The sequence below is a fragment of the Lepus europaeus genome, chromosome 1, assembly GCF_033115175.1.
Source record: "Lepus europaeus isolate LE1 chromosome 1, mLepTim1.pri, whole genome shotgun sequence".
Lineage (NCBI taxonomy): Eukaryota > Metazoa > Chordata > Mammalia > Lagomorpha > Leporidae > Lepus > Lepus europaeus.
Window position 1 is genome coordinate 37,918,123 of NC_084827.1, and position 20,254 is coordinate 37,938,376.

Consider the following 20,254-nt stretch of genomic DNA (forward strand, 5'->3'; position numbering starts at 1 on the left):
AGAGTATTAATCCAGTAAAGAACAGAAATCAGGATGTTGAGGAGCAGTCCCCTGTTTATTGCAGCACTCTTTAAAGTGGCCCAGAAATGGGAACAACCTAAGTGTCCATTGAAATTTGAATAAGTAAAGAAAGTGCAATATGAACACATACAGTGAAATACTAGTCAACCTTGAAAAGAAGGGAGTTCAAGGTTATACAACATGGATGAAACTTGAAGACACTAAGTGAAATAAGCGATCACAGAAAGAAAGAAATAACAGAAATAAGTTTCCCACTTACACGAGGTATCTAAAATAGTCAGATTCATAGAATCAAAGAGTGAATTGGTAGCTTCCAGGTGCTGAGGAGGCGGAAATGGAAAATTACTCATCTGTGGAAATCAGATTTCAGTGAAGGGCAATGAATGTGCTCCAGAAATCTGCTCTGGAACCTTGTTCTAGTCAGTCATGATAGCTTTGCTCTGAAAATGTGTCGAGGATAAATCTCATGTTCACCATTCTTACTACAATAAAATACAAATTTAAAAAGACACTAAAATTACAAACTTTAAAGGAAAATTTAGTGAGCTCTTCAAAAAGATCTGCAGATGTCTGTGAATCCCACTTTCTGCCCAAGCCTCTTGCTGGGGTTACTGAACGCGTCATTTACATTCATTTTTCACTCAGACAAATCAGAAATCCTTTAGAGCAACCCAGGTCAGTAAGATGCCGGTGCATCCTGAGAGCTGATGAATGAGACTGCAGATAAGTGGCACCATGGAACGAGACCCCCAAGACCTGAGACACGGGACAAAATGTTTGGGATGTTTTGTGGAATGGCCTCCTCTTGGGAATTAATCTACCTGATTACAGATAGGTTCAGCTTTACAACTGAATCCATGTTAATCTCCTCACACAGCTGTTCCAAATTAAAATATGTCCACATTCTAATCTTTACCTGCAGCGGTACCATTCCTTAGAGCTCACCCATGTGTATAAGACCTCCTTAAAAATGGTGCCAAAACGAAAATGTGCTCTAACAGAGCCCAAACAAATGAATAAAGGAAAGTGAAACCAGACGCAGAGTTGAAAGATAATCTCCAGGACCAGCAACATAAAAATATTGAATTTTCTGTAGAATAGCCGGAGGAGCGCTTAGCAATACACACTTGAGATTACTCAGTCAACTAAAAACTAGTTTTCTGTTTCTTAGTTTAATTCTCAGAATTAATATAAAAACACGTATATACATTCTAAATTAATAAAATAAAAATTTCAAAATAACTAGTAAGTTGAATGAGAAGACTAGCGGTCAAAAAGCATATGACAGATGAGGAATCATTTTCAAAAAAATGTGTAGCTAAAGGTGTAATTCCTTGATGAGAAATGCATTTTTTTTAAATGAACTTTTTTTAAAAAAGATATATTTATTTATTTGAAATTGGAATTACAGAAGCAGAGAGAGAGATGGAGAAAGAGGAGGGAGGGAGGGAGGGAGAGAGAGAGAGAGAGAAAGAGAAAGTCTTCCTTTTGCTGGTTTACTCCCCAAATGGCCACAATGGCTGGAGCTGGGCTGATCTGAAGCCAAGAGCCGGGAGCTTCCTCCAGGTCTCCTATGCGGGTGCAGCAGACCAAGGAATTGTGCCATCTACTGCTGCTTTCCCAGGCCATAGCAGAGAGATGGATCAGAAGTGGAGCAGCCAAGACTGGAACCAGTGCCCATATGGGATTTCGGCACTGCAGGTGGTAGCTTCACCCACTACACTACAGTGCCAGCCCCGCATTATTTCTAATACATTTATTTTTAAAGATTTGACTTCTTTAAAAGACTGAAAAAGTATTTTCCTATATTGCACCAGATCCAAAAGAGAGAGAAATTATCTATAACCAAATCAGAAATGGCTGAGTATGCATATGTGTCTTATATAAGTTGTCAGTTTTTCACCATATGGTAGGTAAAGGTAAAATAATTCATTGCATTCTCCACTGTGTCTCTGCCTGTCTGCTCCATTCGGCCTGAGTGAAGCCTTTGGAAAAAGTGATTAAACATAATGAATGGTATTTAACTTGTGAAATATTGAAATCCTGCTTAACAAATGCACTGCTTCTAAAAGCTTTCATTTCAGATACTTTGTCAGTTTCAACACTTCCATTTTTTCAGTATCAGAAAGGGCTATGCTTTTGTTCATAAAAACCAAATATATTATTAATGCTGAAGTTGTTGTGGAGATGAAAACAATAGAAGCCATCCATCTAAAAGGCATATTGTCTGTACATGTGTGTTTGACAGTATGGATTTGCATTCATTCTCTTAGAATGAAGTGAATGCTGACAATTCATTCCCTAAGCTATGGAAAATCTTAACAGATACATTTCTCCAGTTTTTTAGGAATATTACTTTCATACATGTTAAACTCTCCTTAATTTAATGTCTACAGAGTAGTGAAAAGTGAGGGGTAAGCAATGTGCGTAGTGCAACATGAGCTTCAGGGTGCAGAAAATATACCTGAAATGATTTCCAGGTGCACTTGTGCCACCCAGAATTGGGATTGCCCATTGTTTGTGGAAAAGGTGCCATGTTCTGCTTTTTCCGTGGCTGCCTTCTGTGTAAGGAACTCTGCTTCCGGCGTGTCTCCCCAGAGAAGTCTTCCCCACACACTCTCTCCAGAGAGACAGTCCTTCTCATTCTCATTTCAACACCTTGTTTCTTCTTATTTTCTTTCCCGTGGGTAAACCTTTTTGATTATTTTCATGACTTAAGTCACATTTTAATTTGAACATCTGTATCGATTCCAAGCCCCATGATACAGAGATTGTTTGAGTTTGTAAATGCCCATGAATCCTTAGATTCAAGGATGTACAGGAGTTGCTCAGTGTTTATGGATATCATGCCCATGCCAAGAAATATGTAGGAAATATGCTCCCAAGGTAAACTGCAAGGAGTATGTTGTAAAGAAATTTAATATTCAATATCAACATAATACTCAATAAAATATTCAATATCATTCCATATAAATGCCAAAGAATTCAATAGCTTTGTTTTTCTTTTGAAATGAAGTCACTAAAAAGAGCAGTTTTCCCTTCTAATTAGAATACAGAATAAAGCTGTGTTGATGCTCCACTCTTGCCTACACCATCTAGAAGGACGGAGTGAAGTCTCCATTCCAGACCACTGTATGGATGGCATCTTTTCTTTTGCTGTCATCCATCCAACACATGGGTCGTCTTAAGTGTTCTCCTTAGCAGTGTCATGAAGTATGTGGTGCTACTCAAGGAGGACATCTGAAATACCCACCGTATGGCTTCACTTCTGACTTCTCAGCTGATCATACTCCTTACAGAGCTACAAGGTGCCTAGAAATACAGTGTGCTCATGGCTTATCCATCACTCATCAAGGACCAAAGCCTCCACCCCCCAGACCCATATCTGTGGAGATGTGTTCCAAGAACCCCTGTGGATACCTGAAACCACAGACAGTACCAAGCCCTATGTATATTACATTTATTTCCTCTGTAACATATTTGTGATGAAGTGTACTTTAAAAATTAGGCACAGCAAGAGATTAATCATTGATAGGCTAATTAATAACATTTTTCCACCAGAGTATAATAAAGTGATGTGAATGGGGTCTCCAAAGAGGGAAAATATTAAATATTAATAGTTTTGCTGGCGCCACGGCTCAATAGGCTAATCCTCCACCTGCGGCGCCAGCACACTGGGTTCTAGTCCCAGTTGGGGCGCCGGATTCTGTCCCGGTTGACCCTCTTCCAGGCCAGCTCTCTGCTATGGCCCGGGAGTGCAGTGCAGGATGGCCCAAGTGCTTGGGCCCTGCACCCCATGGGAGACCAGGAGAAGCACCTGGCTCCTGGCTTCGGTTCAGCACGGTGCACCGGCCGCAGTGCACCGGCCGTGGCGGCCATTGGAGGGTGAACCAACGGCAAAAGGAAGACCTTTCCCTCTGTCTCTCTCTCTCACTGTCCACTCTGCCTGTCAAAGAAAGAAAAAAAAAGTTTTGGGGGCTAGCGCTCTGGCATAGTAGGTTAAGCCTCTTCCTGCAACACTGGTTCATGTCCAGTTGCTCCTTTTCTGATCCAGCCCCCTGCTAATGCACCTGGGAAAGCAGTGGAAGATGGCCCAAGTGCTGGGGCCCCTGCACCTGTGTGGGAGACCTTGGAGAAGCTCCTGGCTTCTGGCTTCAGATTGGCCCAGCTCCTGCCTTTGCAGCCATTTGGAAAATGATCCAGCAGATGAAGACCTTTACCTTTCTCTGTCTCTCCCTCTCTCTGTCTGTAACTCTACCTCTCAAATAAATAAATAAAATCTTAAAAAATATTAGTAGTTCTCTGTGATCGTTGATCACAGATAAGTGCAACCACAGAAAGTGAAGCCCTGAGGGGAGGGACTACTGTGCTACTATGTGGACAGAAGGAAACGGAAAGTGAAACCACTCCCCTGTAATCTGATAATGTGAGGCGCTTCATAAGCATCACTACTAAATTACAAACACCACTGTCATCTCGTGCTTTCCACCCAGACCTAAGACATGGAAGGGGAATAACATCAGCTTCCTCACTTAAGATCATGCTCCCCAACTTCTGTGACTATTGCTTTTTGTTTTCCCTTTTAAACAGCTGTTTTGTGAACAAAGGCAACAAATAATTGATGACATTCCTGCCTCAGTCAGACCCTGCAAAATTTCACGTATTCTTTAAGAACCCATTGGCATTATTGAAATCGGACATGACCCTCTAAAATTTACACAAAAATGTGGCCCCTTAAAATTCCCCAGAAGTGCTATCTGGGGTGCCACATGTGCTACCGGAATTTGGGGTGTCATATGATTTCACCATATGCTTATTAATAAATCCCCAATGTTAATAAGCCCAAGAGGATTTTTGCCTAATATTTAGAGAAGAATTCTAAATACCGGCACAGATAAACGAGGCAGCATGGTACATTTTAAGCCTTTATTTAGTGAGAAAGATGCATAGAAGAGTGAGAGCTTTATTAAGATAGGTAAACCTGGGTTCATACCGAGCACCAGGAACCAGGCACGTGGAGGAGCATCTAGGCCAGGAGGCGCAGGGCTACAGCAAGCCCCCTCCTGGCAAGAGGCCAGGGAAGAAGAGAAGGGCCAGACACACCGTGTCTTTCAACCCACTTCCAAAGGGGAGTGGTTAGTTAACCTAATTGGCTGCTGGGCACCCAGGTGAGGCCAGGTAGGGTGATGAGCTCACACAGGGGCGTGGTGAAGGCGTGGTCTTCCGGCTCACAAACCTAATCAATTGTAACCTAAATGCCTGCCTACTTCATTATGATAATATTAAACCTTTTTTCATTACAGCTTTTAGCTGAAGATCATAAAGTGAGCTCAATTTGCTCCTCTAGAATGGCTTTATTTGGAGTTATTTTCAATTCTTTGTGCGCCAAGAAAGGCTGATAGTGGACCACCAGTGGAAAATACTAACTCATGAAATGGTGGTATTAATTATAATTGTCATCTTTTCTACCATGGCTAATATTTGTTGAACTGATAATTTCCCATATAAAAGTGCTTTACATTCATTAGTTCATTTATATCTGAAGTAATAATAAAAATTATTATAACCATCAACCCCCAGTTTGGAAATTAGAAATCCTAAACTGGAAAACAACAATTCATTGAAACTCTTACAACTACCAGGTGGCAGAAACAGGAATTTCAATAACCCTACATGGAATGCCCCTCACTGGTTGTCCCTTTCTTCCTCCTGGTGGCTATCTTAATTATCATTTGCCTTCCAGGAACCTTCCTTCAAGTCCTCTGGCTAGAGTTTTCACCAAAAGCTTTTGCTCCTCAGAGCCTGAACAGCCCACGGTGGATTTTTCAAAATTTTGCCAGTTGCAACTAGCTTTCAGACTCTTGGACTTTATATAGAATAACCATGAAAGCTGGATTTGCAGACTTTTGTTTGTATTGCATAATATTGTAAACTAAAAGTGAGGTCTACTCACGTGCTCCAGATTCGGGTATATTTGTGAATTCTGGTAACCACTGTAGATTTTTACCCTAAAATATTCAGCCCAATCTAGTATTTTCATAGGCACGATGCCAAAAATTTTAGTACACAGAGTAGATTAATAAAACCCATCTCTGACATAATTTTTCTGACATGTTTCGATAGCTGAAGTTTTTATTTTTATTTTATTGGCTTCCTTTCTTCATAGACTCATTTCCATTATACTTTGGAGATTTGCCTATTATAAATTAAACTTGAACTCTGGGTAACTGATAAGTGTTGAGGTGACAGTTTCCAGTAACCAGATTCTGCTGGGAAACCAGAAGTTCTTATGGCTTTTTAAAATAGGTTGACCTTGTGTCTTTAGAAGATTCTTAATTGAAGACAAGTATTTGAATTTTCAACAAACAAAACAAAATAGAAAACAGATTAGCAAAAGTCAGAAATGTGGGATTTAAGTTTTAAATCTGTGTTCTATTATAGGCAACAAATCAGTAATGACATTTTAAGTAACCAAATTTGCTGATAATTAAGCAGTTTCTTGAATCAAGTAGGTTAGGCATGTTGTATCAAGCAAAGTTATTGGAATTATAAAACTCTGCTCAGGGAAAAATTAGTTTTTGAAACAAATGAAGTTAAAGCTATGTAAGTTTACAATGAATAATAAAGACCAATTTTTAACTTACAGATTTAATCTTATTGAATATGCTCTTCAGATTACTACTGCATTTATGCTTATAGAACTAAGCATGCCTCAAGAATAACAAGAATTCTTTTATTTCTCTTAGTGTAACACAGTACATAAATGGTATAAGTCTATTAAGTATATTTTATGCTACCTAAAAATTTTGCTCAGGAACAGTTATTATGTCTACATAATATTAAAAGGATACAAGTTTACCATGCCATATAAATAGAATGAAATAGCCCAAATTACAAAATAAGAGAGCTGCTGGGCCAGTTTTGGCTCTGTTCTTCCCACGTTACAAGGAACTGACCCATGTGCTGGATGACCCCAAATCTTGTCTTACTGCGATCCCTCAGGCATGGAGTAGAGACCACTCACGAGACTTCACTTCTGTCATTTAATAAGCAAGCATATATTTCGATTGTGTGTAAGTCACTACAATAGATGCCACGTTGGACAGTCTTGGAACTGTTTTAACCTAATCCAGTGTTTCTTCAGCGCCAGCCACCCATGTTCTTTCTGTCGAAGACCTGCACTCCAGCATTCTGAAAAACATGTGTCAAAGCTGATTTTGAGTGTGTACCTCGTGCGTTCCTATACTGCAAACCTCATAGAAGCAAACATTTTCACAGCAGAGCCCACCGGAAAGTCACACACCTTAACTGAGAAACATGTAGCTAGCTTTCTAGGAACTAGAACAGAAAATTTCCAGTGTGTCTCTGTTCCATGAATCTATGGTGTGATTATAAATACACTATGCCACACAAGTGGAGGAGAGTTCCCCCCACAGAAGTTAACTTTGCCTGTATGTAGTCTTGGCCTGATCTGAGGAATTTGCTTAATTAAGACTTTAGATGAAATATTTAGCTTGTCTGATTACATATTAAATATCTGCAGCTATTTTTTTTATAAAATATTTATTTGAATGACAGAGTGGCAGAGAGAGAGGGAAAAGATCTTCCATCAGCTCGTTCACTCCCCAAATACCCACAGAGCCAGGGCTGGACGAAGCAAGCCAGGAGATTGCAATCCATCCAGATCTCCTCCATGGGTGGCAGAGACTCAAGTACTTGGAGCCATCATCCACTGCCTCCCAGTGTGTGCTTTAGCAGGCAGCTGGATCAGATGTAGAGGTGTGGACCAAGTACTTTTTTAAAAAAAAATAATTTATTTATTTGAAAGAGTTACAGAGAGAGGTAGAAACAGAGAGGTCCTCCATCTGTTGGTTCACTCCCCAGATGGCCGCAACGGCCAGAGATGAATTGATCAGGAGCCAGGAGCCTCTTCCAGGTCTTCCGCGTGGGTGCAGGGGCCCAAGGACTTGGGCCATCTTCTACTGCTATCTCAGGCCATAGCAGAGTGCTGGATCAGAAGAGGAGCAGCTGGGGCTAGAACTGGCGTCCATATGGGGTGCCGGCGCTTCAGGCCAGGGCTTTAACCTGCTGCGCCACAGCGCCAACCCCAGTGAACCAAGTACTTTGATATGGAATGTAGGCATCTCAAATGATGTTTTAACCTGCTGCACCACAACACCTGACGCTGGAGCTGTCTTATATAGTTTAAATTGTTTTAATTTTACATAAGATCCTACAAACACACTGGTAAGAAATGAATACTTCAAATACATATTTATGAGAATTTAATGTAACTTATGTTTTAAATTGGATGCATTTCAAGGAATCACTTTATTTTTCCATGTTTTTCAAAACTAAGAACTGTACATTTACAGAAGTGGAAAACATCAGAACAGGGGGATCAGCATCTCTGGACGTTGGCATCTGGAATTTTAGAGTTAGTTCATTGACTGTTCCACAGGGTGGCAGTAACACAGTGTGGAACAGGAGGGATGACAATGCCTGCAGTTCCAAGTAGAAAGTTAGTGTACAGTAAGATTTTCAAATTTCACCTATTCATTATATACCTATACTATAAAATGTGTAATGCAGATGTTTATTAAATCAAGTTAAAATTTTTCTTATATGATTAACTAAAGTGTATTTAAAGACTATAATAGTAAGACATAAGACAGTGGCCCAATTTATGAAAGTAGGTTGCATTTGTACTTCTTGAGATTTCGTTAATCCCTAAGAAAAAATTTCAGAAAAATCATGCCTTTAAAATGGCTACAGTCAGGCCAATTAAAATTGAGAAAAGAGGTGTCAAATATACATTTATAATACAGGAATGATTCAGTCAAATAACGCAGCTTGTGTTAAATCACCAAGAACATATGTGAGAAAAGAACAAAAAGAAGCAAGAAATAAAAGATTAGCATATTTTTAAGCATTATAATTAACTGTGACAGAATGTACACTTGAAAACTCAACCCTCATCCTAAATAGCTTGACTTTGACAATCTCCCAGAGCTAGCAAACACATGGTAGTGAAACTTTTGTAGTAAAAGATACAGAAACAAGCTTTCCTTACTGTTTTTCTTTTTTGCTAAATTAAAGTGTGTATTTGGACTATCAGTCAAAATAGTCACGTGGTTGGATTCTAAAGTGCAGCTGCTGTGTTGTTAAAAACGCTAGCCTCCCACAGATGTAGGTCTAATAACTCATTTAGTCTTCTTCATTTATGTTTTTACTGAAAAGTATTTCATGGAAAATATTTTAATAGAACACTGCTGTGATACCAGGAACCATTACACAGAGCTGTGCTTTCATGTGAAAAATGAGGCCTGTATTCTAATGTTCGTCATGAAAGATCCACCAGATTTTTTTTTCCTTGCCCTGAGTTCATGAGATGATTGTGTAAGGTATGACAGTTAAATTGAATTATTAGTTAGGGTGGCCAATCCGCTTATAAAAATATATCCATTTCAGAGTAAGGTCAATTATGTAAGCACAACAACACTACATCAAAATATTCAGACTGCTACCCAAGTTGACTCAATTGAAAAGTTAAATGAAGAAATTGCATTGTTTTTCTTTCCACTTTTTTTATTGATATTAAGGGAAAAAATTCCATGTTTTTCATATATACAGTTTTAAGAACATACTGATACTTCCCACGCTCCCCTCACTCCCACCCTCGATGCTCCTTCCTTCCTTATTTTTCTTTTAGTTTTTGCAATGACATACTTTCAATTTACTTTATAATCACAAGCTTAACCCTCCGCTAAATAAAGTGTTCCACAAGTAGTAAGTGGAAAAACCACCCTTCCTCAGGAGTGTAGACAAGGGCTATAAGCAGAAATCTCAGGATGAGCATTCCCAGAGAAAGAGACAGGGAGAGATCAAGGAGGCCAAAGGGGGAGAACCAACCTCTCCTGTTAACTTGGAATCAGTCATTTATTACTTAGAATTTGAGAGCATGGAAACCCAGATGGCAAACTTGGATGACTTAATGAGTGACACAGCAACAATCAGGACATGTTTTGAGGGCAGGAATTAGAATGTGATTTGTGTGATCAAAACTGGCTAAAGAACAGAGAACACACATGTAATCTCTTTTGAGATTGTGCTCCAGAATTATGTGTAAAAGGTTAAAAAAAAAAAAAAGAATGATTGGAAAAGGTCAGTTCAAATACTCAGTAAGCATGAATTAGGGAAAAGCTGTAAACTTTGTTCTTGGATTTCATATTCATAGAAAATTGATATTTTGGATAACTATGTTGAACTTGAGATTTGCTTTAATATGATTACTAAATTAGTAAAAGATCAACATACGTTATAGCCCTTTGGGTTTTTTTTTTTTTTTTAGGTATCAGTGAATTTATCTTTTATATACTCAAACAATTATTTGAATTCAATGGTTCTTAATAAATATTTAAATAATTGTGATTTTTAAATTATCTCAGAACCAATACAATCCCAACAAGGTGGCATGTACCAATGCCATCTCACTAGTCCAAGTGATCAACTTCAGTTCACAATTGATCACTCTGATAGGTCTAAGAGTCAAAGGGATCACACAAACAAGACGAGTGTCTGCGAATACTAACTAATAGAATCAAAAAGGGAGAGAATGATCCAACATGGGAACTGGGAGACACAGCAGACTCATAGAATGGCAGATGTCCTAAATAGCACTCCAACCTCAGAATCAGCCCTTAAGGCATTCAGATCTGGCTGAAGAGCCCATGAGAGTATTTTAGGCATGGAAAGCCAAGACACTCTGGGGAAGAAAAAAAAAAAAAGAAGAAGAAGACCTAAATGAAAGATCTCTGTTAGTGAGATCCCAGTGGAAAGAACGAGACCATCAAAGAAGGAGGTACCTTTCTCTGAAGGGAGGAGAGAACTTCCACTTTGACTATGACCCTGTCAGAATAAGATTGAAGTCAGCGAGCTCAAAAGGCTTCCATAGCCTTGGCAACTCATGACTAGAGCCTAGGGAGATTACTGACGCCATGAACAGGAGTGTCAAATTGTTAAGTCAACAACAGGAGTCACTGTGTACTTATGTCTCATGTGGGATCTGTCCTTAATGTGTTGTCCAATGTGAAGTAATGCTATAACTAGTACTGAAACAGTATTTTTACACTTTGTGTTTCTGTGTGGGTGCAAACTGATGAAATCTTCACTTAGTATATACTGAATCGATCTTCGGTATATAAAGATAATTGAAAATGAAAAAAACAACTTGGTTTTAAATTGGACATTGCATAGAAAATTAATCAATTTTTTAAAAATATTATGTAGGATCTCTGTCCTTAATGTGCTGTACATTGTGATTTAATGCTATAACTAGTACTCCAACAGTATTTTTCACTTTGTGTTGCTATGTGGGTGCAAACTGTTGAAATCTTTACTTAATATATACTAAACTGATCTTCTGTATATAAAGAGAATTGAAAATGAATCTTGATGTGAATGGAAGGGGAGAGAGAGCGGGTAAGGGGAGGGTTGCAGGTGGGGGGGAAGTTATGGGGAGGGGGGAAGCCATTATAACCCATAAGCTGTACTTTGGAAATTTATATTCATTAAATAAAAGTTTAAAAAAAATGATCTCAGTTGAATTTTAAACTATTCACACACTTGAAAGCATGTTAGAAACAGTAATTTTGAGTCTCTCAAAACCCTAAGAGCTGAAAATACCTTTTTATATATCCCAGTCATCTTTTCCAGAGAATAAGTCATACACAAACAATCATTTGTATATACCCTAAATATTTTCATGGTGTGAGGGTAGCAAAGCAGTCACTAATTTTAGTTGATTCTAGCAACTTTCTGTATACATTTTCATCATCACATACCCTGTGGAGTAGGGAAATATTTTTTGCAGGGACCAAATGTGTGTAATATGTTTTGATGAGATGAGACAGGTAAGGTTGAGTTAGACCTGAAAGATGGCATTTTCTACTAATGAAACTTTAGCAAGGGGATAAAGTGCAGAGCACCCATGTGCTAATTTAATTTGGCAGTTGTAGTCTGTGTTTACAGTAGATCATGTGGTTTCTCTCTGGTACCTTCCTGAAGTCTCCACTGGCCTCAATTTCTCTTGTCACATTAGTCAACCAAAAAGCTTGCTTTTAATTGTCTTCACTTTGACTGTTTTGTTTTGACATCTAGTACATTTTATTCAACCTTACAGATAGCTGTTTTTCAATTCATTCAGGTACGGGTGTTCACATTCTCAGTTGGCCAACATAATTACGACAGAGGACCTATTCAGTGGATGGCTTGCGAAAATAAAGGTGACAGATGTGTTTTCTTAACTACATTTCACTAGAAGAAAAAGGACTTGCTACTTGTTTTCAGGTCTACATATTATTGTATAAAATATCCTAAGTCGTATAGAACTTTTATAGGACTTAAAGCAAGAATAAGGCTCCGAATGTGTGTTCTGTAGAGAAACACACAGCAAATTTTGATGGGAGCATCACATCCTGTAAAAATTTAGATATCTGATCATGTTACTGCACATTTATAAAAATATAGATTGTATGCAACAACTTCTCATAATACTTGTCAACTATAGCCTTACCTGAAAAATCAGGAATGACAGAGTGGCTGAATTTTGTAAAACGTAGATATTAAAGAGTGACAAGAATATTCTGAGTGGTTTAATTATTGCTTTGGAAAATGTCTTCTTGAATGTGCCTAGGTAATTAAAATTTTGTGCAGGGAGCCCATGGTTCCTTTGAACTCAGAAAAAAAAAAACACTCAGAAAAAAATGTTATTTGGAAAATAAACTACAAAAAATAGCAACAAAAAGACCTGAATTTATTCTGAAAGCTATATTCAGGCAAATATTTGGGGTAAATACAATAATCATCAGATATATAACCAACTGCATCTTTAATAATTTCTCCAATTAAAACGATATTTTTTATGGTATCAGGTTCCTTATTGTTATATAACATTAATTTTGTTACTCATCCAAGATATGTAGCAGTTTCTCATAAAGTCTACATATTTGCTGTGAGCATGCATTAATCAAATAACTTCTTACTATGTTGTCAATATTGGTGATTTTGTATTTGCTCAACTAAGTGAAAAATACTTTTTTCCTTCAAAGACATAAAATGTTTTGTGTATCTCTTTATTGTAATATTTACATATATGTTCATATATGTATTTCAGGTTATTATTATGAAATTCCATCCATTGGCGCCATAAGAATTAATACTCAGGTATGGCTTTTAAAACTTGTTTAAATTAGTTTTCATAGTATAAGATTTCTAGGTTAAAAATGCTCAATATGGAGATAGTGTTTGTAACTAAGAATGGAAAAAAGATTCACAGCCTTACATTTATATTAAAATGCTAAATGTCAGGGTTAATGTATTGGTTTTTATTTCATAAAAGTTCCAAGGGTTTTCAAACATCCAAAACTCAGGTAAAAATTATGTATATGAGTGTATTGTTATACTTCAATGTTAAAAAAGATCATAGAAAATGAATAGATCAGATTTACTAACAATCTCATCTCATGCAATTTGAATTTAATTCTAATACATATCATTTAAATGAGATTTTTTTAACTTGTAGGTACCCAAATAGAAAATTAAACAATAAGTGTTATGGATAAACCATGTAAGATTATCAGAATTTTGATAACTCAAAAATAACTCCTTAGAGGTCTGTTTACATGTTTAAAGTTTACAACAAAGATGATTGTTCTAACCTCCACTCAGTTGACAAGCTACCTGATAATTTTTTGTAGAACAAAAAAATTTAACTTAAATATGTATCATTTTTAAACACTCATAAATTATGATTTAAAATCATTGGCCAATTTTGAAAATAACTGAGAAATCTTCCAAATGGACTAAGTCACAATTGAGACTACATAACATGGGATTTCTGGAAATGCATACTTAAGATGTTGAATGTTGAAATGAAACAGCAGCTACATTAGAGTCTGCCTTCTATATTTGGAATAGTATTTCATTTATTTTCTGATATGTTTTAATGTAGTTTTGAATTTCCTCCAAATAATTTTGATATGAAAGCAAGTATGGAGCTGCTCTGTTATTTCATGTTTGTACCATTTCAGGGAGTAAATCGCAGAACCTTAAATAGTTCAGATTAGCATGAAACACTTCACAAGGAGCGTATTTTACTTATAAGCAGTTGTACCTGGGAAAAACAATGTTCTTATTGTTACTAGAAAAAAGGAACTGGGTTAGATATATCACATAAATCATGTAAGTAGAATATTGTTGCTTTAGAGTATGTAGATATACTAGATAGGGAATGCCCAAAGTAAGAATTAAATGATTATATACTTGCTGTCTTAATTTTGAGTCCACATTTATTTTTAACTCTCAATTACTTTTTTCTCTATGGAGATCTATTTTAACAAAGGATTCCTAGTTTTCAACCACAAGTGTTTTTTTTTAATGCATAGGAATACCTAGATGTTCTGGGAAGACCGATGGTTTTAGCAGGAGACAAAGCTAAGCAAGTCCAATGGACAAATGTGTACTTGGATGCGCTGGTAAGAGGCTGGGTTATTGAATATTGCACCAAACTATCATAAGCACAGCTGACTACTTCTCTGTACGTGATATTTCTCTTTCTCTCTTCATCAGATCCTCTTTATAATGCCTTCTAGCACAAGCTTCTTTGCTGGAATTTAGATAAACCACATAAAAACCTAAACTTGAATGTGTAAGAGAACCACAAGCTTAATATACCATTTTTCAATTGCCATGTTTACTATGTACAATTTCCAATCCAGCCTATTGAATCTATGAGTATTTCAGTACCTTTCTGACTTTTGAATGTAAAAATCATGCTGAAAGTATGTGAACGAGAAGGTATCTCTGCGGATGTTGAGCAAGAATACTGAAGAAATGTTGTTTGAAGTAGAGTTCTGCTTTTAAAGTAGAAGCTCCTCCACAATAACCAGACCCTCTAACGCTCAGAAGTGCCTGCAGTGCGACACGCAGCAATCATCATAACCCAATTACTTCTTCATATAGAATTTCTTGTTGCAGATTCAACCCCAGACATTTTGAATGAAACTATACCATTGGGGTGATGAAATTTGCTGTGAAAACAACACACACACATAAATTACTCCTTGAACAGCTCAGGTTTAATACAGTATTCCATCATACTTTAAAGCAGTGATTCCCCCACGAGCGGTGATTTGCTCATCACAGGTCATTTGGAAATGTCTTTGGACATTTTTGATTGTCATGGCTGGGGAGAGGGAAAGGTTCCTACTGGCATCTAATGGGTAGAAGCCACAGACACTGCTTAACATACTACAGTGTTCAAAGCAGCCCCCCTTCCACATGCATGCAACAAAGTATTGTCCAGGGGCAGGTGTTAGGGGCAGTGGCCAAGATGCCATGTGGAACACCTGCATCCCAGATCAGAGTACCCAGGTTTGAGTTCCAGCCCCACCTCCAATTCCATCTTCCTTCTAATGCAGACTCTGGGGGACAGCAGATGATGGCTCAAGTAGTTGAGTCCCTGCCGCCCACATGGGAGACTCAAATTCAGTTCCTGACTCCTAACTTCTGCCTGCCTAGCTCCAGCTGTTGCAGACATTTGATAAGTGAACTAGCAGATGAGAAATCTCTGTTTCTCTCTCTCTCTCTTTCTCTCCCTCCCTTCTGAATAAAATGAAAATAAATACGTTTTTAAAAATAATGCAATAATTATCCAACTGAAAATGTCAATGAGGCTGAAGTTGAGAAATGGTTTTTAATGTAATCCTTACTTTCCTGATAAAAAATTTTAAATTATTACACTTAATATTATTAATATGTGTAATCTTTACTAATTACTTACTAAATAATATATTGGATATAATGAAAACACTAAGCCCTGAAAAGTCACTGCTGATTCAATACCCTTTCCCCTACTTGGAGTTCAATTACATGCTGTGACTACTTTTCTAAACGCAATGATGAACCTCAAGGGGCAAGATGCAATCCATTTAGAATTACTTATCATTTGGTTCTTATAAAATAAACATATACAGGAAGTTAGAAGAAAAATAGGCACTATTAGCAGCAGCCTTGCATGCTAGGAAAGATAATATGCAGCTTGCTTCCCTTAAGCCTTAGCTAAAATTACTGTCCAGGGTTCCTTCTTGACATCACTTATTTACTTAAGGTCACATGGTCATCTAGAGCTTTGGCCAAAATGCTTCTTTTTTCCCAATCCACTGCAGAACTGTGTACAATAGAAAGAGTCACTAATCATGCCTTCCTATGGTTCCTATGGCCAGAAGTTCATTAACCCACATGTCTGCATTGCTGGTGAGGTTTGTCCTGATAGCACAAATGACTTAGGAGGAAACATGGGTTCTAAATGTACAACAAGGTGAAACTCAATGTAAAAAATAAAAACAAAGACCATGGAACACATGAATTGGCTCTTCATTGGGCACACTGAGCATTTTTTGCACTGGTTTGAGAATAACGGACCCATTGTGTGTTTGTAAGTTATTTGTCTAAAAATATCTACATCCATCAGATTTGAATTGCAAGTCAGTCATATCAACAGTTTTATCAAGAAGGAGGATTTAGAAATATTTCAATTCCAAATATAATATTTATAATGAGAAAATTCAAAGAGCTCTGGAATTTCAGAGAAGTTCCAAGTTTGGAGAGGTGTAGTGGGCTGTGATTAAAATTGATGACATTTAGTTGAACATAGGAGTTTCTGTAGTGATGTTGAGGTGAAGGAATCCAACATAAAAGCTGTAGAAGTACTGGGTGTATTGATTGAGCAATACCTAGTTACTCATGCAGATCAGTTTCTGTACTGAGAGATCAGTGCAGAAACAAGACTGGGACAAAACTGTGGAGGGTTGTTTTACTTGGGAGAAAAGTGAGCCTCTTTGTATAAGAAGAGAATCATGTGCGTTGAAGAAAGTAAGTGTTAAATAAGGTGGCAGAAATCCTATTTTATTTCTCTTTTTGTTCTCTGGAGATGTGTGAAGTGCCCAGGAGTAGGATACACATTTTGTGCCTCTTAAGAAATGAGGGAGAAAACAGAAGTTGATCATGAGGGAGTTTATCTATGATTGTCTTAAATCTAATACATTAGTAGTCTGGTATCTTCTTTTTTTGATACATATTACTATTTTTAGAAGCAAATTATGGTGTTCTGGATAAACGCAAAAGTAATGCAAAGAAAAAGATTTCATCCATATATAGTTTGTCTTAGACTACAGCATTTTAAATCTTTTTCTTATAAGCTATAATTCAAGTCAAGATCTCACCAGAATAATCTTCACTGAATTACCTTGTGGATACTACGTTTTTGTAATAAGCCTCTAATATAATTTTATTGATGGGGGAGCTTTGCATTTGGAATATTAGTATACATACTTAAGTATGTTTTGTTATCAGAAGTTCTTGTGTAGGACTAGAGAGCCAGTGTGCCCTACTGTGTCAGTTGTTCCTAAGTTATATTTGCCCCAGATAATTTGTTCAGTCAGAAGCCTCTCTGTCATTGTCCTTCCTCCCCAGTGCAGTTTCCATTGGTTTTGGACTTCCATGTGCACGACTGTAAGTTATAACCCCTCCAAGACATTTTCCCTATGTTTCTGGCTCTATGAGACCATGGTCTTTGTGAGATTTGGATTTGGAGGCCACTGTTCACACAGAGATTACCAATGTTTTCAAATCTTTGAAAATCCCCAATTTCCAACAGTAATTTTTAAATTATTCAAAGAAGCAAATTTTGTTGAAAATCTAGTTTTAGCATGAAATACTAGTTATACGTGGTGTGTGTGTGTGTGTGTGTAAAATGGCTGTAGCTGTCCATAATTGTTTAAACAAAGCAACCTTTGACTTAGATCATTTTATTTCACTACTTTCTGTGGGTCCATTCATATATGAAATTATCTATACATTGATTAAAAGGATGACATTATTTTTGTTATACTAAACTGCTAAATGAGAAAACTTTCCATTTGATGCTTTTATTCATCTTTTCTACACCATTTTACTCTGTCAAAAAGTTCTATTTGTTTTCAGGGTTATTTGAAATATTGCTTCTTTCTTTTGAATAGTGTAGTGTTTACCTAAAATATCCCAGAAATGAACTATCAGTTTCTTGTTTCTGCTGTTTACCATGTTATTCAGCTACACAGTTGTGATTTAGCCTGAAGTCTTTGGCATAAAAAATGTAAGCATGAAGCAACAAAAGAGAAGGGTAGATAAATCATTCCGAGTATTTTAAGATTGCTCTGCTGTGGAGGCCCCTGAGATTCATTCAACTATCACTGTGAAAAACTACAGGCATGGTTCCTAAAATGTTTAGTAGTTATTAATCATTTGTGTAAGTAGATAGTTTTTTACTTTATTTGCAATATCCCAATAGAGTATTATTTTACATGTTACAGGCTTCAGTAGCTGCTTAATAGGTCTCAATTATTTCCAAGACATTTTTGCTTGACTTTTTAAAATAAGCTTTAATAGATATTTGAAACAAGTGACTCGTTTTTGTGACTTTTTGTAAGTAACTACAGAATGAATGTTAAATATCAAAAGCTAATGCAAATTGTAGTTTTCATTTGCCTTTTCTCTCTGCATCTATTTTTAGGAACTGGGACTTGTCATTACTGGAACTCTTCCGGTCTTCAACATAACTGGCCAATTTGAAAATAAGACAAACTTAAAGGTTAAAAGTTAATTGATAAAATTAACAATAATAAATGATAAGCTGTGACGTTTAAGCCCAATGTTGATAAGATATTTCTATAAGAAAGCACATACAGTTTAACTATCTGATGAGGCCAAAAGTCAAAGGCAACAACAGCCTATGTGGTAACCACCTGGGAAAAAGGAAGTACAGTCACACTGTCTTGCCCTAGAGCCAAGATTCAACTTAATTCTACTATGACCTTATGCAAACACAAAGTTGTATCCTGGGAGTAATTACATGATGAATGGACAATAATATTGTGTGCACGTTTTTAAAGTGCATCTGAGATATTCATGGAGTTCACAAAGAAAAATCCAAAAACCAAAATCATGGTGATGTTTGCATTGGGTACCTAGGTATATTTATTAAATCATTCCACTTCAACTCCCAAGCAATCTTTTTTTATTCATTCTGTTACCTAAAGATCTGATTTTAATTAAGTTCTCTATTTTTTTTATTTTCTAAGATATAGGAAAAATAACAAGTTTCTTAAAAACACTTAACTTCTGTAACACTAGTAATGTAGCCAATGCAATAAAATGCTATCTACTTAAAAAGTTCTGAAAAATATGTGCCTTGCAGCTATTCTGCTTCTTATGTTTCAGATATTTATGATTTAAATATAGGACTTTATTCCTTTATCCTATCTTGATTCATGGAGAATCTGAGAATGTAGAAGTTAAGATTGTATTTTTAATACTAGATACTTGTTTTATGGTGAATGTGGTCTTCCTGACTTCAAAGAATGTTCATCTCCAATTTATAGAAAAGTCTACTACACTTAGGTGTTGTTTGTTCAGTTATTAGTAATCTCAGATGAACTCATTTTAATAACGTGGCCATAGAAAGCATTAATTATTTATTTCTCTTTGGAAGTCCATTACCATTCCTAAATACCTGTGTTGCAGTTCATTAAGGAGTAATTCTCTATGTCCTTCAAGTACACTTCAAGTACGAGTTTACAAATCTCACTATGGACTTTGAAACAGATTGCATTACTTGGGGAGTTTTTTGCTCAGATTAGGATTGGTTCACAGGAAACAGTGAGGTTGTTGACAGAACTTTCGCAATCTGCACCTATACAAAGTTTAAAGTTTTTTCATAACCAGTAACTAAATTTTATAATCTTTGTAAACATCTCAACTTGTTATTTTATGCTTTATATAAGTTTATTTGAAATCAGTATTTCCGATTCTAAATGTTAACATTGTCATGTCCCATTGGATATTATGATAATAATTTGCCATGTAATCTCCTCAATTTAGAATTAACCCTATGATGCCCATCATTTGGTATTTGGAAGTTATTATTGGCAGTTAGGAAAAGTGTTTTGAGGATCTTATTACCAATAAGATAACAGACATACTTTCGAGGTAGTCACATGTGTACAGGTACGATCAACATCAAGCATCCAATGTGTTCTGGTCCAGTCTATAAGCTAGACATTCTCATAGTTTCTTAATCATAGTTCATCGTAAGTCTGTGCACACATACATGCATAAAAACACCCTGAGCTACAAT

The 20,254-nt window shown here is 36.7% G+C and overlaps 1 protein-coding gene across 2 annotated transcripts in view; it reads left to right on the plus strand.

The window, feature by feature from the left end:
- Positions 1 to 20,254, plus strand: part of CACNA2D1 (calcium voltage-gated channel auxiliary subunit alpha2delta 1) — a 521,978-nt gene that overhangs the window by 450,804 nt on the left and 50,920 nt on the right. For both annotated transcript variants that reach the window (XM_062209404.1, XM_062209489.1), the window contains exons 13-16: positions 12,227 to 12,305; positions 13,196 to 13,245; positions 14,466 to 14,555; positions 18,632 to 18,709. In XM_062209404.1, the coding sequence (XP_062065388.1) occupies positions 12,227 to 12,305; positions 13,196 to 13,245; positions 14,466 to 14,555; positions 18,632 to 18,709 (297 nt within the window). The remainder of the gene's footprint in view (positions 1 to 12,226; positions 12,306 to 13,195; positions 13,246 to 14,465; positions 14,556 to 18,631; positions 18,710 to 20,254) is intronic.